Genomic DNA, 22,428 nt, shown 5'->3' on the forward strand with positions numbered 1-22,428 from the left:
ATAACCAAAACCAAATGTTAACCATAATTCATGGTATGAAATTTATTTATTTATTTATGGAAATGACTGAAAGATTAATTGGCTCTGTTTTGAGTTTTGTTCAAAAAAGAATGACTTCATATAGGGAAAAATATATATCACATATGCAGGACACCTTAAACTAGTTTTTTAATTAAGCAGCAAGGCAGAACAAAATCAGGTCTGTATCAAGACACGAGGACTAAACCCCAATTCAACCAGACCCAGATTGTCAGGGTCCTGGGTCTCCTGACCCAGCGTGTTTAGTTCTTTGTGATTTTTGTGTGAGTTATTCTATGGTTTCTAGTTTTGATCCCTTGCCCTTCATGTTTCTGTGTCTCCTCGGTTCTGTGTAAGTCTGTGTCATACTTCCTGTTTTACTTTGAAGGTCCGTGTCTTATGTGAATGTGTCCTGCTTTGCTTCCTTGTCTCGTCAGTCCTGATTTCTCCCAGCTGTGCCCTCCTTCTGTGTCTCATTCCCCTCATTACTTCCCAGTGTATTTAAACCCTGTGTTTCTCTGAGTCAGTGTTGTCCCTCAAGCTGTGTGTTTCCTCGTGTGCCTCTCTGCAAAGTGTGAGTTTATATTTTTTTTAGTTTAGTTTAGTTTAGTTTAGTTTAGTTTAGTTTAGTTTAGTTTAGTATGCTTTTCCCCTGTCAGCAAATAAAGCTGAGTTTTTTGAGTTCATCCCTCGAGTCTGAGTGCCTGCATCTTGGGTCCAACTCATGCCTGCCACACAGCGATTCATGACACAGATCTGATCCGGAATTAAAACAGGACTACAACAGTTCAAAATCAGGACTACTTAGGATTTAACCAAGCCAGAACCAGAATCAGAACTAGATGATAGCAGCACTAAAAATCATCATAGACCTGCACTACACTTATATATATATATTTTTAATAAAAACACAAACACTTTTTTAATTGTAACATCAAATCAGACTAAATTTTTTAGGTTGATAAATATAAAAAACATTCGTTAACTTTAAGAGTAAAGAGAGAAACTCTGTATTTCTTAACTGTAAATGGCACCAAATTGTATTCAAAATTGAGCCACACTTATGGAGCTCCACAATTCTTTTCCTGGTGTTTTGGTTGACAATTCTTGATTTTCCCATTTCAAAGAAACAGGCTTTGTGTTTTGCCTTATATGCATCCACAGCTGTGCCACCAATTTACTCACATGGACTCTACTAACCTATCAGAAGCTTCTTCAGCTCAGAATGAAATCGTCTGGAGTTTTCTTATTAATTAACAATAAACTTAGTGGATATGTACTCCTAAATTTGATGAAAGCGATAAAAAATAGACCGCTCTGTCTCTCTTTATTCTGACATTTAACTAATTCAAAAGATATTTCAATATTTATTTATCCAAGACAGAACAAGTTTCCTCTAAATTGATGTTGTACAGTAAAAAAAAATTTTTTATAGTGTTTTGCATAAAGTGTGTGTAAATATCTGGTTTAAACTGTGAATATACTGCTGTGTATTGAAATTCCTCTTGTTTTGCATAGAACTATACTGAACAACATACAAAGCATAATATATAAAATAACATCTACCAGAGTTTTTTCTTTGAAAGAAGCCCATTATGTCCATTCTTGTATATCATTACTGAAACCGATTTATTTATCCGTGGAGGGTAACAACTGAAAATATGAAATAAACATACATATAAGCTAAGACTCTAAAAAAACAGCATTGTTGTTCGGCTTTTCATTTCGCCATTTGTTGATTCACTTGAAGAACAACTAATGTAATATGGGTCAAGTGATCAGTTTGATATCAATCTTTCGTGATACACCGTCATATTTACATTATTTTTACAGTACGAATGATTTGCTTTGGTACCTGGTCAGACTTCAGTTCTCCTCTGTCTGCCTCGCTGCGCTTCTCCAACAGCGCACTCGCAGGTAGCAGCTCCCCCTGCCCCCTCGCTCAGTCGCTTAGGCTACGTTCACACTGCAAGCGAAAGCGCATCAAATCCGATTTTTTTGACCCAGTGTGAACGGCACAAATCCGATATTTTCAAATCCGATCTTTCGTATGTGGTACTGAATCCGATACATATCCGATGTTTTAGAAAGCGACTGCTGTTTGAACGGTCAGGTCGCATTAAATCCGTCTTTTACGTCACTGACACAAGACAGACGCCAATTATCAGCGCCGGAGAAGACATCGCGAACGCTTCTCTGGCCATCCCGTGTAGATATCAGTGAAACTGTTGGGAAGACAATGTTGGAGAAACGTGAACATTTTATTTGTACTGTATAATCTGCAGATTCTGACAGAAATCTGCAACTATCCTTTGAAGCACCGCTCCTCTCTAAAACAGCAATAAGGATCATTATTAGGTTATTTACATTATTATGTAAATGACAAAATAACTTAAAGCAAAAATTGGGAAATGTAAAGTCCGAACTCTTTATATTAAGGGCCATCTATCAAACAATACTGTTTGCTCTGGGTCTAAACAGAGCGCGTTGTGTGTGAAGTCTTCTTTTGCGCATGCGGGCCGCTTTGAGGGTTCACACTAGAGCGCGTTTGCTGTTGCATTTTATTTGTAGTGTGAACACGCAGACAAAAAAATCGGATTTGATCAAAAAATCGGAATTGAGCATTAAGACCTGCAGTGTGAACGTAGCCTAAGTGTCTGAGCTCGGATCATACCAATATTAGGGGGGATTTACGCACAGTCGTAAATTCGTCCATTTTGTTTGGTGTCAGAGGTGATCAGTGCCTGCTGCAGACATGTGGAGGGCCGGTTTCCTCTGCAGATGTACTTTAGACTGTTCTGATACTGAGACTCATACGGACAACTGACAGACTCAGAGTATCCCTCATAACTTTGAACTTTGGTCACAGTGTCACAGCAGCTGTCTGTCAAGAAGGTAAACAGCACCAGAAGCGTTACAGCCAAAAAATGGTTATATATAAAGAACAAGAGTTTTATATTCAACTCATTGTTTTAAGGTCTTTCGCTTGCTTCACATACATGCTTATATGAGGGTTTAAATATATTTACTTTTTGCATTTATTATTTTATCTCCTCATTAGTCACTGATTTAATGTCTTTTGCATCATGCAGTACTTATATGAGCGTTTACTGTTTGCATTTATTATTTTATCTACTCGGGAGTGTTTTATGTCTTATTGTTACTGGTCTGTACATGTTTATCCATCGGGCTTAAGCACTGAGATGTCAGCATAGGAGCTTAAGATTGATTGTACTAAACTGAACCAATGAGTATTGAGTTAAGCTACAGTTTAACAGTATGTTGATTTTACAGCAGATATAGCTGGTAATGGCAGTACGTTTAACTTTCTTTATATAATTTTTAATCACTTTAAATGGACAACTCAACTTGTCCATGTCTTTATTTACCTGGTACTAATTTCAGCTCGATTTCAGTGTAGATATCTTTTCCAGTTATGGTCACTCCACACCAGTATTTCCCAGCATCCACAGAATGAAGATCAGAGATGGTCGTTGTGAAGATTCGTGCTGTTTTGTCATCATGGATACTGTATTTATTTTTCGAGGAGTTTGATGTTGTAATAAGAACATCGCCACTACCACAGTCATTATTACACAGGTACTTTTCATAAGATTCATAACCCTCATCATAAGAGCAGGAAACGTTAACCGCACTCCCCACATATCCAGTCACATGGATCACCCCTACTGCGCTGGTCACACATTTCAGAGCAACTGTAAAGATAATGTGAAAATGTGTTTTATTTGAAGCAACGTTAGAGCTGTAAAAAGAAATCAGATGACCAGGACAGCCATCTAACTTTTCATAACTGGTCCTGCATACTGCTCCTTAATACTAAAAGAGATAAATCTACTGTTTAATCTACATCTGCCTTTGAACTTTACATGTTTAATTATTTATTCATTTAAAATACTTACTGCAGATGATGAAAAGCAGGTTTTGGAGGCTCCACATCTTTGCTTTGGCTGATTAAAATTTAAGATTTGAAAATGTTAAGCAGACACTGTGGTCTTTTACAGCAATGAGAAGGGACGTGCAGAGCTGAACTATAAGTACAGAGGGGATGGCGCTTTCTTCGATGTCTCTTCCTCTAAATGTATTTTAGTAATTTGTAAAATAGCTGACATAGGCCATCTAGTGGTGAAAGAAGTATTTAGAAGTTAGAAGTGTTAAGAACAGCACTGCCAATAAAAGAGTTAGGAGATTTAGGAAATTGTACCTATAAAGCTTTCACTGCAGAAAAACAACTCAGAGGTTTTGTGTTTCATCCTGTTGACATTAAGCATGCATTAATATAAAAGCATCATTAATCGTCTGATTTTGTTCTAGTCCCAAAGCTTGAATCTAATGACGACAAGTTAAAAAAAAAAATCGTCTTCAACTTGGGGCCTGCACAGATACTTTAATAAAGACTGAACTAAGACGAACCAGTTATTCCATTATTAATTAGCTCAAAATTAGAGTTAAACGGTTATTTGATTCTGCAGCAGAAAAAACAGATAATCTTATACCACTGTTTAAAGACATGCAAACTGAAGTCTTTGTCTTTAACTAAATATATTTTTTAATTTTACTAACTTTCAATATACAATGGAATTTTGCCCAATCTCTCTTTAATGTCCAAAAGGATAGGGTGTGTATGGGATTTCCCATGCACCACTGAATGCACCGTAGGTGTGCATGTCCGCAGCTTCAGCTCAGAGTAAAACAGCCGCCGAACAACTGACAGTGCGATTATAAGACCGTAAATTTGATGTTGTATTTCACTCAGTTATGTCTGTGTTTAGCCATGAGTGTATTTGATGACTTATCAGCAGTTTTTTCTGCTTCTGTTAAAATGAGGTTATGCATAAATGGCAGTTCGCTAGCAAAAGATTTAATTCCTAACTAGCTTCTAGCAGAGAGGTTTGTTGTTATTGTGTTGTTGTTGTTTCACAGGATAACCTGCAAAGGCCGTAACAATGATAATTCTCATTAGATATAGGCAAAGGCAGCTCTGGCCCTTTTTAAAAACACCTTCATCGTTATTATCTTGGGTGTCTGTAGTACTCAACCACCTCAAAATCTGTTCCCCTGATGATGACAAGGAAGGAAGCAGGAACCTGGTGGTTTTTAATGTTACACAGTTCTTTACAGTAAGCTATTTATTTTTGTACATTTTTAATTAATAACAAACACAGATAATACATTTTCTCAGATTGTTATCCTGAGAAATCATGAGGCAATCTTTATTACACATATAAAATGCATTTAGTAGATTTGAAAAATGCTATATATATATATACACACACACACACACACACACGTATGTGTGTGTATATATATATATATATATATATATATATGTGTGTATCAATCAATCTTTATTTATAAAGCACTTTTCATACAGAAAAAATGTAGCACAAAGTGCTTTACATAGTTAAAAGCAGCCCACCCCACCCTCCAACTCACTCCCCACACTCTCAATACACATACACTGAAAAAAAGGGACTGGCCATCTCTTGGATTTATGTAAGCATCTTGCATGTATTTAACACAATTGCCTCATGTTTTAAAGATAAATGTAACTATATAGTGTAAAAACTACATGATATGCAGAAAGGGTGTATTAAATTGTTCATATCATGTTCAGGTGAAGTAAGTCAATAAGATAGCAACGTTAAATCTCGTGAAACCACGCGTGATTTCATCTCGCGGGCTTTGGATCGTGGTTTAAAAAATGCATCCATCTCAGTCAAGTTGAGCAGCCAACTCTACGTTTTTTGGTATGTCTTGATTTTTTGAATTAATATTTACCATATTTCAGCCAAATGTAGTTAAACGTCTAAAGTGCCGCCATGTAACATGCTAAAAAAGAGCCGTTAGCTTATTTGCTGTTTTATCTGTTATCAAAGAATTGGCGCTTTTTCATTTGAATTTGTCTTTGGCACAAGAGCCGTAATATCACATTAAACCTAATTACGAGGCACTCATAACATAATTTGGTTTTCTGTGTGAATAGATTTGTCAACTGACTCTTCAGTTACATTGTGTATTTACTGCACCGTGGTGTTAGTGAGATTTTGGACATTGAACAGCTTTAGCTAATATCATCAGCGGTATTATGCTAGCTTACATCCCTACCCCTCCTGCCCTCACCTGCTGTCCTTTTGTTTTTGTTTTTGTTTTTGTTGATGCACATTGAGAGACCACATCTATTCTGCATTTCACCAGGAGTCAGCTGATGGATTGTGGGTTCAAGGTGTTATGGTAAGAAAGTATATTCTATTTTCGCTTAAGGTTTCTGTAACTTAATTATAATAGGTTTTTTATAATTATTAGGTGCATGCATACTCAAATAGACCACCCTATTAATACAACTGAGAAATCCAAAATCTGCCATAGGTTTAACTTATACCTGTATGTATTGTCAGAAAGGTGATTACTGGACTCACATTAATGCACACTTGAACTAAAATGAGGTTGTAACTTGTGGGTTCTTGGGTTGCAAATCAGAAATAAACATCTTTGGATTTTTTTAATCCCATAAGATCTGGAAACACAGTTTTTATTCAACAAAACATTACTGATTATTAACCAAGCACAGTGCCTGCTGTTATTTCAAAATAATTTTATGTCATTTCAGATGAAATGCAGCATTCCAGTGCATCCCAACCATGCCTTTACAGTCAAGGTTTCTGACGGAGCTGAGTTTCTCTCTGACAGTCTGCTGAAAGTGTTTGCAAAGTAATCGGGGGAACAGGGCACAAAGCTAAAGGATGTAGCTGCCATGATGACAGTAAGAACTTTAAAATTCTTTAACTACAAAGTGTATATGTATTGCATTAGGTCAGTAAAAGATTTTTATGCTGCATCCATTGAAACAGTCAACTATTACCTGTGAGTACTGATTCCACCGAAAGGATGCCATAATTTTCGTCATGCATTTACTGGCCCACTGAGAAAAATTGATCTTTTTAAAAAAATAAATGTTCTGGAAACTATATATCCATAAAGTTGATGTCAAACAGGAACTTTTGATATTGCTTTGTAGATGCTGGTGTTGCATGTTGACTGGTTTAAGTTTTGGTCTGGGATCATTTTCTTCTGTGCTACTGAAAAGTTCACAAATCTCTGTTTTCTTTGTTATAATACTTTAGGATGACATTAATGCTCAAAGGGAGTCTCATCAAAGTGCTCCGCATCTGTGTGAAAGACAATTGCAACATCTTGGTGCAGGAGTTCATGGTGAGTGTTTTATGAGTAGATTGTGGCTTTGCAACATTTAAAAATGCATTTAGTTATCCACTTGATCCTCATTGGACCAGTTAGGACCAGTAGTCCTCTTTAATAATTTGAAGTTCACATAAGGCCTGGTAGTGAACTCAGCCGCCGGCCCTTGAGGCCCCACCCCTGTATTAGGGGTCACATCAGTGTGAAAAAACTTTAAATTTGTCATTCTAGTGAACAAAGGAAAATCCCACCAATATTTACATTAGCTTTTGTTTGAAGAAAAAAAAAAAGACCAACAGCTAACCAAATTGTGGGGCTGAAAGTCTAAATTCTAACATCTTCTGAGTGACAAAACCTGGATTTCTGATGGGCCGGTGTCTTTCTAAGAAAAACTAATGTAAAGCATTTGAAATTATGTTTTTCACCCTCTCTTAGAAACTCTGTTAGACCATGAATGGCAGCATGGCAGGCCACTCTTTGGCTATAGCTATTTACTATGTTGCTTGCATTGGTTTAAATTACTCTAACATTAGAACTGGTAGATTCAAAAGAGATGAGTTTAAAAAGGAATCTTAAAGAAATGTTTTGTGTTTAACCAGGACTTGACTGAGGCCACTGCACAGATTGAGAAAACCACAATGAACATCTGTCTCCAGAGGATGCACCAGGCAATGACTTTTCTGACGTTGGCATCATCATCGAGGGTATAGTAGTTCTTCAAGATCTGGATAACGTGACCTTTGCAGTAGCCATGCTGTTTGGACCTTTTTTATTCCTTCAATATGAGTTACCCATCACAACTCTGCTACACTTTTGAGGTGATTCAAAGGGTGGTAATGGAGTTGGAAGCAACTCAGCTCTCAAGAAAAGCTCACAACTAAGACAAAACTGCTCCTGCAACGAAGCTCACTGTTATGCATGTGAGGTGACCAGCTCTAGGTGAGAAGACATTTAAATCTCACACTTGTTCTGCTGCATTTTTGAACCTCAATTCCAGGAACAGATCGCAGGGTTCATTTTTATATACACTGCAACTGCCATGAGGACGAGCCGTTTTTTTGTTGTTGTTGTTGTTTGTTTTTCCTTTTGCTCTGTACAAGTTCTCTGTCTGTTTGGCAGCATTTTTAAATTTCTCTTTGTATTTTTTCTTTCTTTTACTAGTGAAGAGATGTAGCATGAACAGTTATGCAGTCTAAATATCCCATATGGGCCGTGTGAAATGGTATTTTCAGTTTCATTCAGTTGAAGTAAGGAACGTTGAATATTTCTAAGTGTGCTGTTTTGAACCAAGATGTCACAGTATGATCAGTGCCGTAATTTTTGACAGTCACTGTATCAATGTTATTTTTGCATCTCTTGAATAAAGGTTTTGACCTGCAAGTGCTAATTTCTTTAGTTATTGGGGTAAAATGGGTAGTGTTAATAGGAAGGTGTTTGCCAATTCAGTAACCTAATTTAATGTTAATGGAAACTAACATTACCTCAAATTGTTTAGTTATAATTGTTGTTTAACTGAATCTTGACGTTAGAGGCCTTAAATAGAATGTTTTGTATTGTTCTTTCCCAACATTTTTCAAAAGAAAGAGTCCAATTTCTTTGCTGTGATTGATTCCAGAGAACACGGAAGAACTGACATTATTTAACTGTTGGTTTATATAGATTCAGTAGAGGAGTAATGTCAGTTTAATTCTTTACCTACTGCAGTGAAATTAGACATTTTGTTTTGAAAGGTTACTGGTGGATGCCAGCAACCATCTTGGAAGAGAACAATATAATCTGTTATAAGGCCTCCATTTGAAAATTGTGTATTTGATACTAGAATATAATAGCAAAATGTAATTTGAAGATAACATGTAGTATTTAAGTGACCAAGTAGTATTGGGTAAAAGTTATTGAATCGTGTTGGGATAAAGTGAGAAAATTGTGAAGGATTAAAATATTTCAAGAGCTCAAATTACTTCATCAAAACATGTTTAAGTCACATTTTATCAACACAAATTGCACAGGTTTATTGAACATGAATAAATTGTGTTAATTTAACTCAATTGTTTAAGTTGCTGCCAAAGCAAAACATCTGTGTGCAACAAATGTCCACCATTGAATTAAGTAAATCCAACAACATATTTTTTTCAGTGTATATCCCCCCCACCCCCACCCACACACACATACACATACGCGCACACTTAAAGAGTAAAAATTGGGCTGGGCTCGCATGAGCCAAGTGAGGAAACATTATAACAGAGAACCGTCTGCACCGGGAGCCGGTCACAGACCGCAGCCTCCGGGCTGGGCACACAGCAGGAGGGAGGCCAAGGAGCCCCCCAACCAGGCTGAGAGGACCCCAGAGACCAGCATTTAAAAGAATAGCGTGGTCTACTGTATCAAAGGCTGCGCTTAGATCCAGTAGCACCAGGACTGAGAGCTTTTGGGCGTCCCAGTTACATCTAAGATCATTTAAAACCTTTAGGAGAGCAGTCTCTGTGCTGTGGTTCACCCTAAATCCAGACTGGAATATCTCCAGGATCTGTCTATCATTGAGAAAATCAGTAATCTGAGTAAAAACAAGTTTTTCTAAGACTTTACTTAAAAATGGTAAGTTGGATACAGGTCTGTAGTTATTAAAATCATTACAATCCAAATTGCTCTTCTTCAGAAGGGGCCTCACCACCGCCGTTTTAAAGGCAGCAGGGAAGACACCCAACTGAAGAGAGCAATTCATCATGTATAAAAGCTCAGCCTCAAAAAATCCATAAAGTGTTTTAAAGAGTGAAGAAGGGATTGGATCTAAAAGACATGTGGTGGGTCTCACTGTGGAGAAAACCTTCTGAAAGTTCTCAGCATTAACCAGGACAAAGCTGTCCAGTGTCTCCTCAGGTACAATCGAGCCCTCAGATGTGTTTACAATCATATCGCGATTAGATAAAATATCAGATCTGATGGCGCTGATCTTTCCCCTGAAGTGGTCTGCAAACTGCTCACAGAGCGAGTCTGTGGGGGTTCTTTTGGAGCTTTTAAAATCAGGGTTAAATAAATGATCTATGGTGGAAAAGAGGACCTTGGGATTATTTTTGTTAATACTGATTATTTTGGTGAAGTATGAATTTCTTGACTTCCTTAATGTATTATTGTACATTTTAAGTTGCTCGGAAAATATTTGATGGTTGATATTATTTTTCTTTTTCCTCCATCTCCTTTCTGCTGCCCTGCAATTTCTTTTGAGTTTTTTGACTTCTTCGTTTCTCCAGGGTGATGCATGTTTTACGTTAATCTTTTTGGTGGTGAGTGGAGCAACGGAGTCAAGGCTTTTCTTCAGTTTGCTGTTAAAATAACTAAAAATCAAATCGCAGGGTGCAGGTAAAATCACAGGGGGGCATTTGACTAAAACCCTGGTAAAATTTGCAGCCACTTCAGAGGTTAGATAGCGCCTCCTCACAGTTCGCACTGAGGTCTTCCGCTGAATAAAACCGGTGATGTTAAAAAAAAAACACACACAGTAGTGGTCAGAGACAGCCAAGTCAACAACAGAGGACACGCTGGTGGACAGCCCATGGGTGATGACCAGGTCCAATATATATATATGTGTGTATATTTTACTTTCACTGCTGTATTTTTGACTCCAAATGTCTAAAACTGACACTCTAACAAAGTGGTGACTTCTTTAAATAGTTCAAAACAATAAACCAAACCAAAAACTAATATATAAAATAGAATAAAAGGTAATGTTTTATTACTGTATGCAAACAAATTTGATTGTGTTCCACTTTTGTATTTGTTCACTTAAAAATCATGTGAGATTTTGCATTATTAGATTTTCACATTAAAAAAACAGCAGATATTTTTATGAACACTAAGCAATTAAAATCAAAGCTAGTAACTACAGATGCGAGCGCTACTTCCAGTTTATAATTGTTTTTATACCTCTTTGCCAGAACATATTCTAATTATAGTTATACAGTGGACATGATTGTGAAGGCACATGTTTGAAATGTTTGAAATAAAAATGAACTGAACTGAACTGAACATGGACATAATGCGTAGACTCTCAGCTTTCATTTGAGGGTATCCACAGTCAAATTGAATAAAGAGTTTTGGAGTTTCAGCTTCTTAACATGTGCCAACCGCTTTATAAAGGGACCAGAAGTAACTGGACAACTCAAAGGCTGTTTCATGGGCACGTGTGGGCACTTCCTGTATTATGTCATTATTAATTAAGCAGATAAAGGGCTTGGAGTTGATTTGATGTGTCATGCTTGCATTTGGAATATTTTGCTGTGAACAGACAACATGCATCCAAAGGAGTTCTCCATGCAGGTGAAAAAAGCCATCCTTAAGCTGAGAAAACAGAAAAACCCATCTGAGAAATTGCTTCAATATTTGGAGTGATAAAATCTAGTTTGGTACATCCTGAGAAAGAAAGAAAGCACTGGTAAACTCAGTAATGCAAAAAGACCTGGATGTCCATGGAAGACAACTTTGGTAGATGATCGCAGAATCATTTCATGGTGAAGAGAAACCCGTTTACAACAGCCAACCAAGTGACAGCACTCTTCAAATTGATTGGGCAGATGGACTTGTACAGATGGACAATGACCCAAAACATACAGACAAAGCAACCCAGGAGTTTATTAAACCAAAGATGTGGAATATTTTTGAATGGCCAAGTGGGTGACCTGATCTTAACCCAAGTGGGCGTGCATTTTATTTGTTAAAGACTAAAAGAAGGAAACCCAGCACCTGGTGATGTCCATGAGTTCAAGACTTGGGGGTGTAATTGCCAGCAAAGGGTTTCAATCATGTATTAGAAATTAACATTTTATTTTCACCTATTTAATTTGTCCAATTACTTTTGAGTCCCTTCAGCTGCATCTGAGTTGTTTCATTTAAAGAACCAAAATGAGAAAATAGTTGTATCTGTCCAAATATTTATGGACTGAACTGTATCTTCTGTTGGGTTTATGGAAATTTTCATTGCAGTAGATTTATTCACTTGCGGTCAAGTTTTCGTAGTGTACTTCTACATCTACTTCTTCATAGACGTTACTGGTGCTTTGGTCATTGGAGGTCACCACACCTTGATTTTTATAAATCTAAAAAAGAATCAAGACACATTAAACAGAACAAATGAATGACACGTGTTGCAGAGAATTGAGTTGTGGACACATTTAGAAATGTTCTACAATTACACTAAAGCCAGTAGAAGTATTTCCTTATGGTTGTACACCTTAACAGTGAGTCAAGTTGTAGTGTAGACGTAGGGGTGGGTTTTGATTATAATTTTTCCAATTAAAGTCGATTCTAGCTTGAATAACGCGATATTGATTCATTAAAATCCTGAATCAATTTTTAAGTATAAATTTATTTTGCCCGAAACGCCAGAATCTCAGGTTGAACCTCAGAAAAATTTCGACAACCACCAAACAGCTAAAACAGTAAATGAGAGCAGGTACACAGATTCTGCACAAAGACGTTAAGGACCCGCCGACGCATCAGAATCAGTGAGATGTCGGCTTTCTCACCCGATGGCACGTACATGCTGCCGGGGCTGAAAGCCGACAGCTCACTGATTCTGATGCGTCGGGTCTGTGCTTTGTGTTTATGTCTTTTTTTGTGCTACATTCTGAAGCTGCAGGTTTTTGTCTCTCTCCAACCAAAATTGACGGAACCAGGAGCAAAACAAGATGCAAACTGGCTTCAGATTTTTGCTTCACATGAACGTCATGAATTCCCTCTTACTTTGTCTCCACCACGATAAAAATCACACTTCATGCACAGCTCTCTCTCTCTCTCTCTCTCTCTCTCAGTGTACTTCAAGAAAAGTTTCCCATCTCAAATCTTTTTTTTTTTGCATTATGTGCTTGCTTATTACCCACCAGTCTACCGTAATGTGCTCTCGGCCACTGTTTTTTTAATTAATTAATTAATTTTTAACTTAAATGACTTCTGACAAAAAAACCTTATTTCTGGTGTTCAATACTGAAGAAATGTAAACTTTTTAAAAATTATGCAAAATTGTGTCTCTAATAGAGCCTCTGTAACTTTGCTCTGCTTCACTTCAGCAGCATCAGGTAATGTTCATATGTTGAGTCATGGTTTTCTTCAGTTTTTGTTCTACTGCAGAATATTTTTAAGGTTATCTGCTATAAAAAGCCAGGCCAGGAAAATCTCCTTCAAGGTTTTCTGTGTTTTATCCACAGTTACTTTGACACAAAGGCATCTGCTGTGATGCTTACACCTTTGATAAAGTTTCACAAGTGTCAATTTTATTTTTATAGATATAAAAATATGGATAAGTGTGATCACACTTATCCATATTTTTATATCTATAAAAATAAAATTTGTATATGTCTATTGTATATTGTATATTGTATATGTATATGTCTGACTGTCTGAGGCAAAATTTCCCATCGAATCGAGTCGTGGTTCAAATCGAATCTTGGATCAAATCAAATAAGGACCTTAGGAATTGGAATCGAATCGATTCTAGAAATCAGTGACGATACCCAGCCCTATGTACACGTCTGTCCTTGAGATTGTTTCTTTCCTACCTCTCCCAGGCTTGTTCCATAATGTGTCACTTTCATTGAATTTACTGATTTCACTCCAGTTCTTGACATTTTAAAATCCTGTAATAACTTTCTACATCTAAAAGTATTTTTCTCAAGTTTAAACAGATTTGCTGAAGTTTTTGAACTGTTTGTAAACTGGAACATAACCCAAAGTTTTAACCACATCCTTGCATAGCAGCAGTGCTGTGGCTGAATGAAAAAGGTCAGTTTTTAATAGGGCTTATTATACTGACTGTGATAGTCACAGGTGCTGTCTTGTGTGGAAAAATGTCGCCACCCAGTGGACACTAGAGGGACAATAAATAATGAACAGAGAAGCAATTCAATGGTCACATTGGCTGAAGTCAGGAAAGTTTCTGTTAGGCTGCCACTATAGTTGTCTTATAAACATCAGAAACACTGCATTGATTCTGGTATTATTTCCCCCAAATGTTTCTGTGAAAGTGTGCAAATTAGTTTGTTTAGAAATGCTGTGTTGAAAATCACTTGTTCTGTTTAAAAAAAAAAAAAAAAAAACACCTGTGAAAATATTTTACAAAAACATTCATTTTCATAGGGTGGGGCTAATAATTGTGTCCTCATCTGTAAATGAATGTAGACATAACAAATCCAAATGGGAGATCCAATTAAATTCCAGTTGTCCCACATTCCAAACTAATCTTGCATACTAAACCTAACAAACAGTAAAAAATCAGTTATTTTTTTAATCCTAAATATTCATAATTCATTCATTCATACTTCTCTATTAAGACTTTAGACTTTAGTTTTCTTACTTCACTTTGTGCTGCACCAATCACCTTCTTTGAACTCTTTTTCCTAGATGCATTTCTCCGCAGGGAGAGAACAGCTTCTGAAAACACACAGCATTAAATATGGTTATGCTGTATTTGCATGCACATTTGAGTGTAAGGGTCTCTCTGTGCATATGAATATAAAAGATACCTTCAATCCTGGAACGTCTGTACTTATAAACAAGAACGAGGATACATATCAAAAGCAGTACAGGGGGTATCACATAGAGTGCTGAAAAACAAACAAACAAAAAACTATTGTTCTCATAACACAGAAGTACACATTGACAGTCATACATATATAATATATCTTTAAGTTATTTACCTGTGTTTTTTTTCCCCAGAGTGCTCTGTGGAAAGACTGCAAGAGAAAATAACTATAAGTGCTCTTAGCAACTTTGTTTTAACACAGACTTTAATACAATGGCAGGAGATGATAAACTAAAAATGTATCACGTGCCGCTCACTCTTTCCTTCCTGTCTCATTATGTAGAAAGAATTTCATTATTATCTTTAGTATGTAGCAGGTCAAATCTACTTATAACATGTGAAATATAGAGTGGGGAAAATAATTATTTGATCCTCTGCAATATCCAAATGAACAGAATCAACTTTTTGGGATATGGATTCAATTGTGTCATATTCCGAGGTAAGCTTAGGTAGCATGTGGGGATCTAGCCTGGGGACCCTTACTAGATACATGCCCTTGTGAGGATAAAAGCAATGACTGCAAAAGAAGTCTGCAACATTTTTCGCTCACAGTTTAAAGTAAATAAATAAATAACCCAAAACCTTGCAAATCCTGTTGGTGTAAATACTCTATTTTTCATTACTTTTGATGCCACCTTTCTTTACTCATCATTAAACAGAAACTATCAATTATTGAGCCAACCAAGCCCATACAATGAAAGCAGTTTGTCAAAGAAACTTATTGTACCGAACAACCTCTGCACTAATTAGTTGATTAACAGTTCAGCATAACTGCTTAAAAACACAGCTACATAGAGGTGAATGGTGTCATTACCATGATTTTTTTTAGCGAGAGTAGTACAAAACTATAAAAAGTCCAATCACACAGGGTTTTTTGCCATGTAGGTGTTTTTAAACCAGATACACAAAGGAACTACTTATGCAAACAAGGACTCTGAGCACTCATTTATTTACAACCTGTGACTGACAGTTTGTTAGGAAATAACCACAATGTGGATAACCTTCTAGTCCTACTCTTATAATCAATGTTACACTAATACATCACCAGCAGGGGGCTCACTGTGACAGACTATCCAGCAATACTGCAGGTAAGGGAAGGAAATTGATTTTCTTGGCTTCTCTGAAGGATATCCGTCAAAGGCGAGTGCTGGGCTGTTTACACATTACACATTTCTGTGTATTATGGCCCTGTTACTTTTCACTGCTCTATTTTTCAATCCAAATGTCCTAAACTGACACTCTAACAAAGTATATATATATATATATATAATGGAATGCCCTTTAGGAAAATATTATATATATATATTCCAACCAAAGTCTGAATATATAGAATGATCTTCTGCATATATAGAATGAAACTTGAATATATACAATGATCTTTTGAATATATAGAATGAAACTTGAATATATACAATGAAACTTGAATATATATAGAATGAAACTTGAATATATACAATGAAACTTGAATATATACAATGATCTTTTGAATATATAGAATGAAACTTGAATATATACAATGATCTTTTGAATATATAGAATGAAACTTGAATATATACAATGAAACTTGAATATATAGAATGAAACTTGAATATATAGAATGATCTGTTGAATATATAGAATGAAACTTGAATATATAGAATGATCTGTTGAATATATAGAATGAAACTTGAATATATAGAATGAAACTTGAATATATAGAATGAAACTTGAATATATAGAATGATCTGTTGAATATATAGAATGAAACTTGAATATATAGAATGAAACTTGAATATATAGAATGAAACTTGAATATATAGAATGATCTGTTGAATATATAGAATGAAACTTGAATATATACAATGAAACTTGAATATATAGAATGATCTGTTGAATATATAGAATGAAACTTGAATATATAGAATGAAACTTGAATATATAGAATGAAACTTGAATATATAGAATGATCTGTTGAATATATAGAATGAAACTTGAATATATAGAATGAAACTTGAATATATAGAATGATCTGTTGAATATATAGAATGAAACTTGAATATATAGAATGAAACTTGAATATATAGAATGAAACTTGAATATATAGAATGAAACTTGAATATATAGAATGATCTTTTGAATATATAGAATGAAACTTGAATATATACAATGAAACTTGAATATATAGAATGAAACTTGAATATATAGAATGATCTGTTGAATATATAGAATGAAACTTGAATATATAGAATAAAACTTGAATATATAGAATGAAACTTGAATATATAGAATGATCTGTTGAATATATAGAATGAAACTTGAATATATAGAATGAAACTTGAATATATAGAATGAAACTTGAATATATAGAATGATCTGTTGAATATATAGAATGAAACTTGTATATATAGAATGAAACTTGAATATATAGAGTGAAACTTGAATATATAGAATGAAACTTGAATATATAGAATGTATGAACCTCATTTTTAGAGATGATGTGTTTCTGAATTCTCTGCCTTTACAAAATGGCATCAGCTGAACTATTTCAGTACTTTTTAGAGCTTGACAACTGTTTTGCGACAGGAGGAGTCAGGACGCCAGGTCAGGGGGGGAGATATCATCACCCCCACCCGAGAGTGGGTACATAGCCCCAAGTGCGATAGGAGAAGGATCGTTGAGTGCCAGAGGACCTGACCTGAAAAATAGGATCATGGCCAAGCTTAAAACCTGGATCCCCCACAGCCGGTTACCAAGATTACGTGAAGTACCCTCAGAAGGTCTGCTAGATGATGTTAATGCAGCACTACGGACAATACCTACAACCACGATTACCGACACTAACAAGCTGATCTACAATACGGCAGCAGTGATCAGTGAGATGCTTGGCTACAAGTTGAACAGCCACAAGGGGCCGTACCCTCCATGGAGAAGGAGGCTAGAAAGCAAGATCAAAGTAGCACGGAGGGAGGTTAGCCAACTAATGGAGTTGCAGAAAGGTGCGACAAAGAAGGTGCATAAGACTCACAGCCTTGGCCAGCCGCTTGAGGAGGTACACCAGAGAGATAGAAGGCAGGAGAATAAACCAGCTGTTCTCCACAGAACCAGCAAAGGTGTACTCTCAGTGGCAAGGGAACAATAATAATAAGAGAACAGCACCACCAAGGCTGGAGACGGAGCAATACTGGAAGAGCATATGGGAGAAGGACGCAACCCAGTGGCTAGTGGATCTGAGGGCAGACCATAGCGACCTCCCTGAACAGGGTCCAGTAACCATCACAGTGGCAGATATCCAAGAAAGGGTCTCCAGTATGAAGAGTTGGACAGCACCAGGGCCCGACATGGTTCACACCTACTGGCTAAAGAAGCTGACTGCACTCCACGAGCGTCTGGCAGCACAAATGAACCAGCTGCTAGTTAACGAGAGACACCCGGAATGGCTAACCGAAGGTCGGACGGTCCTGATCCCCAAGGACCCCAAGAAGGGACCGGTCCCCTCCAACTACCGACCAATAACCTGCCTCAGTACCACATGGAAGCTCCTGTCAGGCATCATATCGGCTAAGATGAACAGGCACATGGGTCAATACATGGGCGGGACACAGAAAGGAATTGGCAAGAATACCAGAGGCGCAAAACACCAGCTACTGGTAGACAGAACAATCAGCCGAGACTGCAAGACCAGACTGACCAACCTGTGCACTGCCTGGATTGATTACAAGAAGGCCTATGACTCAATGCCCCACAGCTGGATACTGGAATGACTAGAATTGTACAAGATCAATGGGACCCTAAGAGCCTTCATCAGGAACTCAATGGGGATGTGGCGCACAACACTAGAGGCCAACTCCAAGCCCATAGCACAAGTCACCATCAAGTGCGGGATCTACCAAGGAGATGCTCTGTCCCCACTGCTGTTCTGCATAGGCCTGAACCCCCTCAGTGAGATCATTAACAAGACTGGCTACGGATACCGACTACGGAACGGAGCAGTTGTCAGCCACCTCCTGTACATGGATGACATCAAGCTGTATGTCAAGAGTGAACGAGACATCGATTCACTGATCCACACTACCAGGCTATACAGCAATGAGATTGGAATGTCGTTCGGACTGGAGAAGTGTAGTCGGATGGTAACAAAGAGAGGGAAGGTAGTCAGAACTGAGGGGATTGAACTACCAGAAGGCAACATTGCAGACATAGAGGACAGTTACAAGTACCTGGGGATCCCGCAGGCGAATGGGAACCATGAAGAGGCCGCTAGAAAAGCTGCAACCACCAAGTACCTGCAGAGGGTCAGGCAAGTCCTGAGGAGTCAGCTGAATGGTAAGAACAAGATCCGGGCCATCAACACGTACGCCCTGCCTGTGATCAGGTACCCTGCTGGGGTAATAGGCTGGCCAAAGGAGGAGATAGAAGCCACTGACATAAAGACAAGAAAGCTCCTTACCATGCATGGAGGGTTTCACCCCAAGTCCAGCACCCTGAGGCTGTACGCTAAGCGGAAGGAAGGGGGCCGGGGACTGGTGAGTGTCAGCACCACAGTCCAGGATGAGACAATGAATGATGCCCCCAAGGGTGGTGGAGAATGACCGAGCTAAGATCCTGTGGGACTTCCAGATACAGATGGACAAAATGGTGGTGGCTAACCAACCGGACATAGTGGTGGTAGACAAACAGAAGAAGACGGCCGTAGTGATCGATGTAGCGGTCCCGAATGACAGCAATATCAGGAAGAAGGAACACGAGAAGCTGGAGAAATACAAAGGGCTCAGAGAAGAGCTCGAGAGGATGTGGAGGGTGAAGGTAACGGTGGTCCCCGTGGTAATCGGAGCACTAGGTGTGGTGACTCCCAAGCTAGGCGAGTGGCTCCAGCAGATCCCGGGAATAACATCGGAGATCTCTGTCCAGAAGAGCGCAGTCCTGAGGCAGCAAAAAGTTTTGGTAGTGATTTACCAGCAGTAGTAAGGCTCAGTTGTTGTTGTTTTTTTGTTTTTGTTTATTTATTTATTTTATTCTTTGGGTGGGGAGCACTGGACTAACCGTTTTTATTAGATCAAACCTCAGACAATTGAATGATCACCTACTCTCTATTTCCATAATGGAGCTCAAACAAACACATATCCTACAAATATATTTATTGTATTATCATAGTGTGTACAAAAGTGTATAACATACCTGACAACTGAATCTTGGTGTAGTTTCCAACTCTCCACTGTGAGTCTGATCCACACCAGTATGTCCCAGCATCAGCTGCCTCCAGCTTTGAGATTATCACAATGAAAGTGCTGGAAGAAGCATCTTGTAGTGTGAATCTGCTTTGATTCTTCAGCATATCTGTGCAGCTGTTGTGCTGGTCTCCTTTGCAGAGGAACTTCCTGTTATCCCGGTGTTGTGAAGGATAAGGACACTGCAAAGTTAGTGGATGTCCCACAGTACCATTTATTTTAGTTGATTTGACACAGCAGAACTCTGTATGAATGAAAGAAAAAGGTTATTTCAGAATCATCAGATATTCAACGGATGTAATTAAATACACTGTAGCTTTGACTGCTCACCCTCAACTTCCAACAGAACTGCAGAGAAAACATTATGGGCAAAGTTTCTTCGGACACCACAAAGGTAATACCCTGAATCCTCTTGGCTCAAACTGGTGATGTTCACTGTAAATTTTTTTAACATTTTATCATCATCAAGTCTGAATCGTCCATTTTCCTTGTTGTCAGAGGTGATTAATGCCTGCTGAAGACATGTGGAGGGCCGGTTTCCTCTGCAGATGTACTTCAGGCTGTTCTGGTACTGACGCTCATACGGACAACTAATGGATTCTGAATATCCCTGATAATTCAGAATTTTGGTCACAGTATCACAGCAGTGGTCTGTCAACAGGGGTAAAAGCATCAGAAGACATGTTACACCCATTAAACAGCTGTATATATAACTTAAGGATTTCATATTGAACTCAAGTTTATATTTCTAAACTTGTGACTGCTTTCCATCATTTGATGCTCATATAGTAGTTTAAATTTTACAGCAGAGAAACAGATAATGCTGAACAAACAGATACTATCTATGAATTCCTTATCTTTAACTGTAACTCACTTTCAGTGTGCAAAAGAAGTCTTTATTTACCTTTTACTAATTTCAGCTCGACTTCAGTGTAAATATCTTTTCCAGTTATGGTCACCCCACACCAGTATTTTCCAGCATCCACAGAATGAAGATCAGAGATGGTCGTTGTGAAGATTCGTGCTGTTTTGTCATCATGGATCCTGTATTTATTTTTCCTTGATTCCGATGTTGTAACAAGAACATCACTGTCACCACAGTCATTCTTACACAAGTACTTCTCATAAGACTCGTAACCCTCATCATAGGAACAGGAAACGTTAACCGCACTCCCCACATTTCCAGTTACATGGATCACCCCTACTGCACTGGTCACACACCTCAGAGCAACTGGAAAAAGAATGTGAAACGTTTTTGTGTGTGTATTTTCTTTGTGGTCATCATGCAAGATTTCATACTAACAATGTTAATGCTGTATAACGAAATTACCAAGACTGAAAAAGCATTTGGCCTACTGTTCTTCTAAATTACTAGAAGAGATAGATGTACTACTTGGTCTACATCAGCCTTTGATCTTTATATTTTAGTTATTTACCAGTTTAAACAACTTACTGCAAAAGGTGAACAGCAGGTTTTGAAGTCTCCTCATCTTTGCTTTAGTTTGTCCAAATAGAGGCTTGACAGGAAATTTTCTCAGGTTTAAAAAAAAATGATGGGAACAATAGGCGTTATTTAATGCCATAGTAATGTGAAGGGAGGGGTAGGGCTGGACCATCAACACAGATGGAACATTCTTAGTTGGGTTTCTGAAATAGCTGACATATGCCATCTAGTGGTTAAAGAAGTTTTCACAAGCTTTCCATAATAGCATAGAATAGAATAGAATAGAATAGAATAGAATAGCCCTGTATTGTCATTGTACATGTACAATGAAATTGTGTGTGTGTTCCACACCTGCCGGAATAAAAAATAAATAGTAGACAGCAGGAATCCCTTTTTAAAGAGAAAGCTATTAAAACAAACTACCACTCTATTGCTAAGTAAAAGACAGAGACAAAAATTAATAAAAGTTAAAGTATGAAGAAAAAAGCAGGAGCAACTGAAACAGGCTGCATGCTGGTTGACATATGCGTGCTGCACAAAGAAGCTGGAGGTGTAGGACCTGATTTACCTGAAGCTCCAACCAGAGGGCAGGGGGTCAAACAGGTGGTATGCAGGTTGCAAGGGGTCACCTGTGATGGTCCTGGTTTTCCTGAGACAGGAGGAGTTGGTGATGGCCTCCAGGGGTGGCAGAGGGCAGCCACCCCTGGTGCCTTCCTGTTCTCAGTTGTGGCCCCTGCGTGCCAAACACACAGGGAGTAGGAGAGCACACTGAATCGGACTGATTGATGCCAGTTGGTGAGCAAGTCTTTGATCCAGGAGAATTTCACAGGGAGAATCTGAGGGTGGTCCAGTTTGGCATTATGGTGTTGAATGTCAAGCTGTAGTCCAGGAAGAGCAGACAGACTGAGACTATGAGTAAGCACTTGCAGATAGTAGGAAGGAAAACCTTCCTTTTAACAGGAAGAAACCTTCTGTAGAAC

General features: G+C 37.9%; 2 protein-coding genes across 2 annotated transcripts; both read right to left on the minus strand.

Moving 5' to 3' along the window:
- Positions 1-2,708: 2,708 nt before the first annotated feature.
- On the minus strand, positions 2,709-3,975 carry LOC113023402 (CMRF35-like molecule 3). Its single transcript, XM_026169403.1, has 3 exons — positions 3,935-3,975; positions 3,408-3,781; positions 2,709-2,902 (listed from the first exon to the last, which is right to left on the minus strand). Exons 1-3 carry the CDS (start codon positions 3,973-3,975, stop codon positions 2,709-2,711), a joined length of 609 nt encoding a protein of 202 aa, XP_026025188.1.
- Positions 3,976-10,974: 6,999 nt separating this feature from the next.
- Positions 10,975-22,158, minus strand: LOC113023833 (polymeric immunoglobulin receptor-like). Its single transcript, XM_026170233.1, has 8 exons — positions 22,017-22,158; positions 20,909-21,063; positions 20,335-20,655; positions 19,955-20,248; positions 14,916-14,951; positions 14,742-14,822; positions 14,573-14,649; positions 10,975-11,565 (listed from the first exon to the last, which is right to left on the minus strand). Exons 3-8 carry the CDS (start codon positions 20,456-20,458, stop codon positions 11,338-11,340), a joined length of 840 nt encoding a protein of 279 aa, XP_026026018.1. The 5' UTR covers positions 20,459-20,655; positions 20,909-21,063; positions 22,017-22,158; the 3' UTR covers positions 10,975-11,337.
- Between the last annotated feature and the right edge of the window lie 270 nt (positions 22,159-22,428).

The sequence above is a fragment of the Astatotilapia calliptera genome, chromosome 6, assembly GCF_900246225.1.
Source record: "Astatotilapia calliptera chromosome 6, fAstCal1.2, whole genome shotgun sequence".
In the NCBI taxonomy this organism is placed as follows: Eukaryota; Metazoa; Chordata; class Actinopteri; order Cichliformes; family Cichlidae; genus Astatotilapia; species Astatotilapia calliptera.

What these genes read in the sequence shown, in the direction of transcription:
- LOC113023833 (XM_026170233.1), bottom strand. Translation starts at nt 20,458, where the DNA reads ATGTTAAAAAAATTTACAGTGAACATCACCAGTTTGAGCCAAGAGGAT. An exon ending in CACCAAGATTCAGTTGTCAG is followed by an intron (nt 14,952 to 19,954) that starts GTATGTTATACA and finishes TTTCTCTTGCAG; the next exon opens with TCTTTCCACAGAGCACTCTG. An exon ending in TTGGTGCAGCACAAAGTGAA is followed by an intron (nt 11,566 to 14,572) that starts GTAAGAAAACTA and finishes CTGTTTTCTCAG; the next exon opens with CTTAAGGATGGCTTTTTTCA.
- LOC113023402 (XM_026169403.1), bottom strand. Translation starts at nt 3,975, where the DNA reads ATGTGGAGCCTCCAAAACCTGCTTTTCATCATCTGCAGTAA. An exon ending in CTTTTCATCATCTGCAGTAA is followed by an intron (nt 3,782 to 3,934) that starts GTATTTTAAATG and finishes TTCTTTTTACAG; the next exon opens with CTCTAACGTTGCTTCAAATA. An exon ending in CGAGCTGAAATTAGTACCAG is followed by an intron (nt 2,903 to 3,407) that starts GTAAATAAAGAC and finishes CCTTCTTGACAG; the next exon opens with ACAGCTGCTGTGACACTGTG.